The sequence below is a fragment of the Bos indicus genome, chromosome 3, assembly GCF_029378745.1.
Source record: "Bos indicus isolate NIAB-ARS_2022 breed Sahiwal x Tharparkar chromosome 3, NIAB-ARS_B.indTharparkar_mat_pri_1.0, whole genome shotgun sequence".
Lineage (NCBI taxonomy): Eukaryota > Metazoa > Chordata > Mammalia > Artiodactyla > Bovidae > Bos > Bos indicus.
Window position 1 is genome coordinate 113,672,622 of NC_091762.1, and position 10,925 is coordinate 113,683,546.

The 10,925-nt window shown below is 44.2% G+C and overlaps 1 protein-coding gene and 1 pseudogene across 4 annotated transcripts in view; both read left to right on the forward strand.

The window, feature by feature from the left end:
- LOC109556548 (UDP-glucuronosyltransferase 1A1-like) overlaps positions 1-6,180 on the forward strand; it is a 118,611-nt gene extending 112,431 nt beyond the window's left edge. For all 4 annotated transcript variants that reach the window (XM_070786924.1, XM_070786923.1, XM_019957945.2 and 1 more), the window contains exons 3-5: positions 2,434-2,521; positions 2,811-3,030; positions 5,235-6,180. In XM_070786924.1, the coding sequence (XP_070643025.1) occupies positions 2,434-2,521; positions 2,811-3,030; positions 5,235-5,532 (606 nt within the window). In that variant the 3' untranslated portion in view covers positions 5,533-6,180. The remainder of the gene's footprint in view (positions 1-2,433; positions 2,522-2,810; positions 3,031-5,234) is intronic.
- On the forward strand, positions 6-2,340 carry LOC109556549 (bystin pseudogene; annotated as a pseudogene).
- Positions 6,181-10,925: the final 4,745 nt, after the last annotated feature.

Genomic DNA, 10,925 nt, shown 5'->3' on the forward strand with positions numbered 1-10,925 from the left:
TAAGAAGATTCTATATGATTTTTTTAATATCTATCTTCACAAGAGTTCTAACCCCAGACTTGCAATAACTAAATTAATTTATGAGTTGGGCTTTAAATTTGGATTTCCCTGCCACTTCCCAATTATTACTAGTAATCCAAAGGTTTTTTTTTTTTGCTATTTCATTCTCAACTACACTGTTGAACCATGATCCACTGCACGAGGAGGACTCTTTCTCACTTAACTGACTCAAAAGTGTATTAAAGAGAATTTATTTTTTTAAAATAAAATGAGCAGGATAGTGTTTCTTCATATTGCATAAGAATATTTCTCCAGAAAGCAGTTGGTTAGGACACTGGATTCATTTCTTATATTTCTGCTTTTATAGTTCCATGCCCACTCATTTTATTAAGTAATTTCCCTTGAAGTTCAGAAAAGTGCAAAAATCATAGATATACAACTTGCTGAATTTTCACAGATTCACGAAGTGAACACACCCATGGAATCAAGCCTCTGGAACGAGACACAGAATGTTACCTGTCCCCAAAAGCCTTCTTAATCATCATACCTCCTACCTTTTCCAAGGTTATATTCATTCAGAGACTCCAATTTCTAGCTACTATAGCTGATGTCTTGTCTTGTTTTAAAAATTGTATATGTCGCACTCGGGGCCTTTTTCCGTCCATACCCACGTGGGAAACTTCACGGCCCGGTTTTCTAGAAAAATGCCCAAGTTCAAGGCGGCCCGCGGGGCCGGGGGTCAGGAAAAGCATGCGCCGCTGGCCGAGCAGATCCTGGCTGGGGACGCGGTGCGGGCAGGAACCCGAGAAAAAGGGCAGGGTCGCGGAACCGGAGACGAGGAGGAAGAGTATGTGGGGCCCCGGCTGACCCGACGGATTTTGCAGCAAGCGCGGCAGCAGCAAGAGGAGCTCAAGGCAGAGCATGGGAGCGGGGACAGACCCGCGGTGCCGCGGGAGCGCGCTATGCGGCTTGATCCAGGAGTGCGGCAGGATGGATCAGATGACGAGGAGTGGCCCACCCTGGAGAAGGCTGCCACAACGGCAGGGCCGGGCTATCAGGCGGAGGTGGTCGTGGACCCCGAGGATGAGCGTGCCCTTGAGATGTTCATGAACCAGAACCCTCCTGCCAGGCGCACCCTGGCTGACATCATCATGGAGCAGTTAACTGAGAAGCAGACGGAAGTCGAAATGGTCATGTCCGAGGTCTCAGGCTTCCCTGTGCCCCAGCTGGACCCCCGCGTCCTAGAGGTTTACAGAGGGGTTCGGGAGGTGTTGTCTAAGTACCGCAGTGGGAAACTGCCCAAGGCATTTAAGATCATCCCTGCCCTCTCCAACTGGGAGCAGATCCTCTATGTCACAGAGCCTGAGGCCTGGACCGCTGCTGCCATGTACCAAGCCACAAGGATTTTTGCCTCTAACTTAAAGGAACGGATGGCCCAGCGCTTCTATAACCTGGTTCTGCTCCCCCGGGTATGAGATGACATTGCTGAGTACAAACGACTCAACTTCCACCTCTACATGGCCCTGAAGAAGGCCCTGTTCAAGCCTGGAGCCTGGTTTAAAGGCATCCTGATCCCGCTGTGCGAGTCGGGCACCTGTACCCTCCTGGAAGCCATCATCGTGGGCAGCATCATCACCAAGTGCTCCATCCCCGTGCTGCACTCCAGTGCGGCCATGCTGAAAATTGCAGAGATGGAGTACAGCGGGGCCAACAGCATCTTCCTGTGGCTGCTGCTGGACAAGAAATACGCACTGCCCTACCAAGTGCTGGACGCCCTGGTCTTCCACTTCCTGGGCTTCTGGACAGAGAAGCGTGAGCTGCCCGTGCTCTGGCACCAGTGCCTGTTGACTTTGGTCCAGCGCTACAAGGCCGACCTAGCCACGGAGCAGAAGGAGGCCCTCCTGGAACTGCTCCAGCTGCAGCCCCACCCCCAGCTGTCCCCGGAGATCAGGCGTGAGTTGCAGAGTGCAGTCCCCCGAGATGTAGAAGATGTTCCCGTCACCATGGAGTGAGGATGCAGCGCTCGCCTGGGTCTGCGGAGCGTGGAAGGACTCCAGGATCCCTGCTGGTGACTGGAGGTGATTCCGAGCCTTGACGGCTGAAGACCCGGATCAGGGCCAAGACAGGTCTCAGGCCTCTGACTCCCCAGTTCTCAACAGGGGGCCATAGTAGGGCTGGTTCCCTCGTGCGTTCTAGGCCTGCATACCTGCTCAGTTCTGGGACCTGACTTGAGGTCCCACAGCCCAGCACTCCCAGGTCCCAGCTAGGGATGGAATGGGTACTTCCTTTCAGGCTGTTGTGTCAGGTCACTGGGAGGTGGATAAAGACAAAAAGCAGGTATTTATTGAAAAAAATAAAAATAAAAATGGTATGTGTACGTTCTTAAACTCGGGGGTTTTTTTTGTTTTTGTTTTTGTTTTTTCCTTCTGCAAGGTCCTGTGGCGATACACTGGGACTCCACCACCAAACCTTGCGAAGAACACAAAGCTCGTCAAGTGGCTGCCCCAGAACGATCTGCTCGGTACGTGGGGAGGACTTAGCATGTAGGGTCTAACCAAGGTTAAGTTAAGAAAGTGGCTCAGGCAGGGCTATTCTAAAGCATTATTTAGCTGGAAAGGATTATTGTCAACATATCCCACATTGCCTTTTACCTGGTAGGATATCTCAACCCACGTGCGCTTTTGCACATTTCTGCAGGGGCCATGTGTGGATGGCACTGGGCCCTGAGCACGCTTGGAGGACCCAGACGATGTCAGATGGTGAAACTCGGTGGCTTGACTGGTGGCATCACCCCCTGCTTTTCTCCTCAGGTCACCCAAAGACTCGGGCCTTTATCACACATTCCGGCTCCCATGGCATTTATGAAGGAATATGCAATGGCGTTCCCATGGTGATGATGCCCTTGTTTGGTGATCAGATGGACAATGCAAAGCGCATGGAGACCCGGGGAGCTGGAGTGACTTTGAATGTCCTGGAAATGAGTTCAGAAGATTTAGAAAAAGCCTTGAAAGCTGTCATCAATGAAAAGACGTAAGAGAAAAACTACCCAGGAATACTTGCTACTTGTATTTTGGCCATCACCTCACAATAACCGTTCAGATGCAAAAACAAATACCCCAAGATCTAGTTTATAAGTAAGATGGCTTGGGGTTATTACCACTCATTTTACACAAACGTGCTTTAATTTCTATAGAATTTATCATAAAAATGATTTTAAATATTATTTCCCCTGGTGTACTTAAAATTTCCATTTATTTAAAAAATGTCAATATAATAAATGTCTGATCTCTAAGTTCCTGCAAAGAAAGAAACATTCCATTAGAAGAAGCATAGTGTCCAAGATAAAAACAAATCAGTTACTTAAGGTATGGTTTTTCTCAGCACTGAAACCTGTGAGAAATTTTGTCCATGGGGGTTTAAAAATCTGTGTGTGTGTGTGATGTGCTGTGACAAAGGCTCGTGATAATAGCAAAGTCAAGGTTGTTCAAATGTGGCTCTGAAAGCAAATCAATAGGCAAAAGCCATTAGATCAAATTATCTCTGCGTGAACTTTATTGTATTGCTGTCAATTGCTACAAGTAATAGGCTGATCAGAATCTTCTAGGAAGAAATTATGGACAGGCGTGGACTTCATCCAACAGTCAGCTATGTATGTGCACATGTGTGCATGTGTGTGTATGTGTGTGTATCTACGAGAGTATCAGGAACCTTTACCCATAGTTTCTTCATTTTGAAGGAGACATCAGTCAGGAAGACAGATGTAAAAAGACAGATGTAAAAAGATGTAAAAAGACAGATGTAAAAAAAAAGTGTTCACATAGGAAGAGACACTACACAGGGGAACAACCAAGCCTAGACAAGGGAAAATGGGCAAGAAATGATGGTGCTCACATGTATGTGATGCTTCTGATTGAAAAAGAATTGTCTACATAACCCCAGGGTAAAGTGCCCACAGTGTTTGGGCAGAGCAGTTGATGTGATTCTTATCCATCATTTCAATTGGCTTCTGGCAGCCCAACTTGTCAGCATTAGGTCATGCTGCTCATGCATCACTACAATTAAAGCCTGACTTCTTTCCATATGCTGGTAACTTATTCTTGAGGTTCGTATTAGTAACGTAACTTTGACCTTTCATTCAGTGGTATGGACAACTACTTGTAATCCAAAAGTGACTTGGTAGAAGTTCTCTAGTACGTTACTATCTAAAAAAAACCCACACTAATCAGTCATTTCAAGTTACTAATTTTATTCCTTTCTGACCCATCGCATGTGAATCTCCGTGTTCCCAAAACTCTAAACTGGGACGGCACCCAGTTTAGAGAAGTGGAAAGATAAAGAGATAAAGAGAAGATAAAGAGAAGTGAAAAAGTTTCCAACATCGGGTTATAAAACCAGGCCATAACAGGGGCTTAATAAATTAATGAGTGAAAGTCCAAGAAAATCTATTTTGTATGAGACAATTTATATAAAAAGAAGGTGTTTAACAGAATTTATGGCCAAATATTAGTAGTACATTATAATAATGTACCCATATGAGATGATGGGCATGTTTAAGGTCAGATATGACCATAATCACTCCTGAATAAGTGTCTTGCTTTTCCGTCTCTCCCCTTCTCTTCCCCTTGCCACCTCCTCCTTCCCCTTCTCTTCCTTCTCTTCCTTCTTCTAGTGCACCCATACTAAGGGAGGAAGTATCCAACCCATTTTGGATTTGGATATTGACTCAGCTGTTCACACAGTCCAAAATAAACAGGAACCCATTTTTTCCTTAACAGGCTGCATAGACACTCCCTCATGCAGAATTTAGCACTTGGATGGTCTGATGCCTCAGTAGTTGAAAGTATATCACTGTCCTGGATACGGCACTTTAGACTGTCTTTTACGGTGGCTAGAATTGATTATTTGCAATCTCATTGAATGGGAAATCATTAATAATTTCTGAGATGACCTGTTCCTTTATTTCTTTATCTTGTTACCACAAAGTATGACTAATTTCCTATAAGGATATCACTAAAAAGAGAAGAAGAAGAGTAGGAAGCAAGTTTCAAACAACTTAAAATTTTGGCTTCCAGTTTTAAGAGATAAAAAATATTTAGTGTGTGTGTGTGTGTGTGTGTGTTTCTGATTACAATAGAAACTCTACCACGTTTGGAAAATCTGGAAGCAAGGATAGAGGGAGGATGGTTCACTACTGCTGGTGCTCCAGGCATTCACATAACTGTCTTTGTGTTCAGCTATAAGGAAAACATCATGCGCCTCTCCAGACTTCACAAGGACCGCCCCATAGAGCCTCTGGACCTGGCTGTGTTCTGGGTGGAGTTTGTGATGAGGCACAAGGGGGCATCCCACCTGCGCCCTGCAGCCCATGACCTCACCTGGTACCAGTACCACTCTCTGGATGTGATTGGCTTCCTCCTGGCGGTCACGCTGACAGTCATCTTCATCACCTTTAAGGCCTGTGCCTTCGCCTTCCGGAAATGCTTTGGGAAGAAAGAGCGAGTGAAGAAATCTCATAAATCCAAGACACACTGAGAACGGGGTTGGAAACTTTAGAGAAAGGTTAAATTCATGTTATGCTCACTCAAGAACTACTTTGCCAGAAAATGACGCCCCAGAGTGCGTTTTGAAAAGTAAAAATGACCCAATCCCTAGTCACACACACAGGTAGAGATATTTGAGTCTCTTTGCTGTTTCCTCCAGTACCTTAATCTGGACTTCACTTGTCATCTTTCAATTGACTTAAGAGAACCGGTAGGTCCTTCCTCAACCTACAGTACTGTTCCTGCCCAGAAATGGGACCTGTCTGGGAAGCGTGTCTTCCTCCCCCTCCCCCAGGAATGTGTCCAGCGTCGGTAGATACATTCGGTTACCAGTTATGGCTGGTTCTCAATTATGCTCATGTTTCACAGATACCACTGTGCATCTAAAGAAGATGTCTCTTCCTTGTCCTTGATGTGATGTGAATGAATGGTATAGAGTTCTTCTGAGACAGTGTATGATTTCTGACTTTACTGGGGGAAGAATGATGTATAAAATTGGTGGGTGATATGCCTGAGTAGAAAATCATTGCTTGTCCCAAACAGATCTGAATTTGACAGATGCCTAAATTATAGTGACTGGAAAGTATATTTTTTCTGATGTGATAACTAAAAATACATTAATAAATTTACGTTAATTATATTGGTTAGGTGTTCTCTTTATGGGTGTTGCATTTATTTATTATTAAACTACATGTTTTAACTACAAAAGTAATACGTGATTCTGACAGAAAATTTGAAAAAGGTGTACACACACACGTGCAAGGAGATTAAAGTCACCATTACTCATGTTCCCTCATGTTTGCCAAAATAACCACACTTATTTTTTTGGCAAATATGTGGAGTTATAAAATACTGCAAATACACCATACTTAGTATATTGAAGGAACGCTACCGTATTTGGTATATTGGTAAACTGAAGGAAGAATTTAGAAAACACATTCTTCCTTCACTTTACCCTATTGTGAATGCTCTCTCCAGGTCTTTATATAACATTTAATTTGTTTTAAGTGGCCAAGGAATACTCTATTGCATGAATATACCAAAATTTATATAACCACAACCCCCAGGTATATTGACTTTTATTTTCCTTTATAAAAAAGACATCACTAAATATTCCAGTAGCTGAGTCTTTGTACATACATATCCATGACTGTTTCCATGGGAAAGGGCCTTCCAACAGATCAATGGTTGTTTGTTTTGGCTCCATTAATGTGAGGATTCATGGGCAAGCAGTTTATTTGCAAAGGGAAGGAAAGCCTGAAGAGGAGTGGGGAGTAGGGCGGGGAGTGATGACCACCAAGAAGGCAGCTCTCTGTGGGCAGCTGGAGCTCAATCCTGCTGCTTGCCGTGGGCAGCCAGTGCAGAAAACACGGTGGATTTACCCCACTGGAGGCAGAAGGCCCTTGGGGATCCCGGCACTTGTTCTTGTTGGTGATTGGCTGCTCCCAGGTGGCATTCATTTCCCTGTACTTGCGGGGGTCCACAAGGGCAGGTAAGAGGGCTTTAAAATCCAGAGAGGACCCACGGGACAGAAATGCAGATGCCGTGCTGGAGATCAGGCCCTGTGCACTAAGATATAGGAACACAGGGATCTGGGTGGGGCACTGATGCATGGTTCCCTCCAGTAAATGGTTTGAGACAGTCCCAAAGTGTGTCCAGAGAGGTTCGGTCAGTCTTGAGAGAGCCAGGATCTCACCTTCTTCGGTCTAAAGTATAATCTTGAAAAAAAGACAGTATCAGTTTGATAGGCAAAAGTGGGATTTTGTTTTAAATTTGCTTTATTATTATTATTATGGAGACAGGCTGGGACCTGCGACCTTGCTGCAGTGTAGCAATGCTTGCACTTGGACACGCCTCTTCTCTGAGCAACCAAATACAAAGAAATTGTATGGAACTAAAAATAACTGCCTGCATGCAGCAGTTGTGGCAAATTCTGGCCCCAAAAGATGAAAAAAAAAAAAAAAAAAACCGACCCTAAATGCCACTTTTGAAGAGCCTGGAGCAAAAGCAGGGAAAGTGAAGTGAAAGTGTTAGTTGCCAGTCAAGCCAGGCTCCTCTGTCTTTGGAATTCTTGGGACAAGAATACTGGAATGGGTAGCCATTCCCTTCTCCATGGGATCTTCCCGACACAGGGATCGAACCCGTCTCCTGCATTGCAGACAGATTCTTTACCATCTGAGCCACCATGGAAAGAAGGGGATTGGGAGTAAAAGTAGGTACTGTGAATGCCCCCTGCACACAGCACTGCCGAAGAGGTGGGCAGGACACCCCTACCCTTGCCCCGTGTAAGGGATAAGCTATGCCGGCAGCTGGGAGCCAGCAAGGGAAACAGTTGTCTGTTTTCACTCCCCCACCTTGCTGCAGCAGGGGCCCCACTAAAGCCTTGCTTGAGTTTCTTGTCTGGCATCTAGTCAATTTCTCTTGATTGGGGAAGGCAAAATCCTAGTCAGTAACATTATTATTAAAGGCTGGTTTTTTCCCAAGCCTATGAGCCATTTTGTATTTCTTTTTTTGGAGAATGTCTTCTGTCCGTTCTCATGTGGTATTTATCATCCTTGAACAGCAAGGAGATCCAACCAGTCCATCCTAAAGGAAATCAGTCCTGAATATTCATTGGAAGGACTGATGCTAAAGTTGAAACTCCAGTACTTAGCTTGCTTAAATTCGTGTCCATTGAGTCAGTGATGCCATCCAACCATCTCATCCTCTGTCATCCCCTTCTCCTTCTGCCTTCAATCTTTCCCAGCATCAGGGTCTTTTTCAATGAGTCAGCTCTTCACATCAGGTGGCCAAAGCTTCAGCTTCAGCATCAGTCCTTCCAGTGAATGTATAGGACTGATTTCCTTTAATGGACTGGTTGGATCTCCTTGCAGTCCAGGGGACTCTCTACTTAATATTCTCCACCTAATGTTATATATTGAGGAAAAGGACCAAATCTTCCTGAGCTTGAGCCCAAACTCCATGCACCAGGCTGTGTTGACCCCTTTTTGCACCTTCCTTCTTTAAGCCCCACTTGAACCCTTTGATTAGATAGGTTCTGTCCAATGGGCGGTGCTAGTTCTTTTTATCAATGAGCCTATCTCAGCAGATCCATGACAAGTTCATCTACTCAAAGTTCTTGCTAGAATACAGGTATATAAAGTTCCCACTCGAATGCACACCTGAGAGAGTGGCTTTTTGCTAGCGCACTTGATCCCACCAACAAAAATTATGTTGAGCATGATGGGCCTCTGGAAATTAAACACAAAGTCACTTCTGAGAAGCCAGACAGACCAAGAGCTCATGAGATCCTAGACAGTCAGCATGGGAGTTCTTAGTTGCAGCACAGTGTGTGTGTGTGTGTGTGTGCATGTGTGTGTATGTTCCAGCTTTCCTGGGTCTTATTTGCAGCATGGCAATTCTTAGTTGTGGCACATGGGGTCTTAGTTCTCCCACCAGGGATTGAACTGGGTCCCCAGCATTGGGAGTGTGGAGTCTTGGCCACTGGGCCACCAAGGAAGTCCCCAAGGAAACGCAGCGTTAACTCCTGAATCCATGCAGGCATGCATGGCTGGGCCAGGATTTGAAAGCCCATGGTCTTAACTGCCAGTTTGCACTGCCTGCTTGAGGAACTACTGTTACTATTGTTCCTTTACATTCCTTCGGGTATTTATAATGACTCAAATATTCATGTATATTCAATGGGGGTAAATATATCTTCCTCTGGAAAAGAGAATGGCTACCCACTCCAGGATTCTTGTTTGGAGAATCCCACGGGCAAAGGAGCCTGGTGGGTTCCATGGTTTTGCAAAGTTGGACATGACTGAATGACTAACACAAATAAATAACAGTTAAGCTTTGGGGGGCTGGCATTGGGAATTCTAGTGAAATTGTACTGAATTTTTTTTCCCCCTAGAGGAAAGAATGACACATCTTTCAGGATGAAAGAGACAAATGATTTCGTGTCAGAAAAACTCAAAGCTGAAAATCTATTGCCAAGTTATTTTGGAGTATTCCCTCTGCACTAACTGATTTTTGTGTATTTTTTAATAGTCAAGAACATGTGAGAATTTGCTTCACTTATCTGCCCTTCAAAGCAAATTTCAATGAAATTGTTTCCATTGACGCGACTCTGGATTTTTGGAAATTATTTGAATAAAGTTGCTCAATTAGAATTTTTAATGTTATCGTTTACAGGCCTATTTTTCTCATATTTTCTTTGTTAAATTTACACGTGACCAGAAATCCTCCTTTACGTTTCCTATTCCTTTAGAGAAGTTGTTTTTTCTGAAACCTAGTTTTAAGCCCTAGAAAGAAAGTCCAGCTGCTTAGCCTTTTAAATTCAGGCCAGCAGGACTTGGCATCTTCCATATTTGTTATTGCTATTCAGTTGCTAAGTCATTCCCAACTCTTTGCAACCCAATGGGCTGCAGCACAGCAGCCTTCCCTGTCCCCCACTGTCTCCCAGTGGAAGTCGCTCAGTGGTGTGCAACTCTTTGCGACCCCATGGACTATACAGTCCATAGCATTCTCCAGGCCAGGAAACTGTCTCCCAGAGTTCGCTCAAATTCATATCCATTGAGTCAGTGATGCTATCTAAGCATCTCATCCTCTGCCACCCTCTTCTCTTGGCTTCAATCTTTCTCCAGCATCAAGGTCTTTTCCAATGAGTCGGCTCTTTGCATCAGGTGGCCAAAGTAATGGAGCTTCGGCTTCAGCATCAGACCTTCCAATATTAGGAGGTAGCAGATTGAATCACTGTTCAACTCACCCATGAAAGTGATGCAAACAGCTTAATATTTTTAGGTGAAAACATAAACGGTCCTGTGATGTCCCAAAACACCTGCAGCCACTTAACACCTGTGACAGGTCATGATTTTTATTAGAGCTGTTTATAAGAGAGTTTATATATAATAGAGTATCACAGTGACTTTTTGGTTGTTTTTTTTTTTAACTTGTATACCCTTTAATTTTGTTTACTTTTTGGATACACATAGTATTTAAAAAATTTAATAAATGCAAATATCCCTTTTTAAAATACTTACGTATTTATTTGGCTGCACCTGTTGTTACTTGCAGCATGCGGGATCTTCAGTCTTCGTTGTGGTACGTAGGATCTAGCTCCCTGACCCCAGCCCCCTGCATCAGGAGCAGAGTCTTAGCCACTGGACCACCAGAGACATCCCAACATTTAAAAGTTTTAATTCTTGTTTTGATTTTTTTCAGTTGTAAAGACAGTTTCTCATCTAGGTCATCATAAGATACAGACGGTTAAAATTTATTTATTTTTAATTGGCAGATAATTGCTTTACAATACTCTGCTGTTTTCTGCCTTATATTAACATGAAATCAGCCATAGGTGTATATATGTCCCCTCCCTATTGAACCTCCCTTCCGCCTCCCACC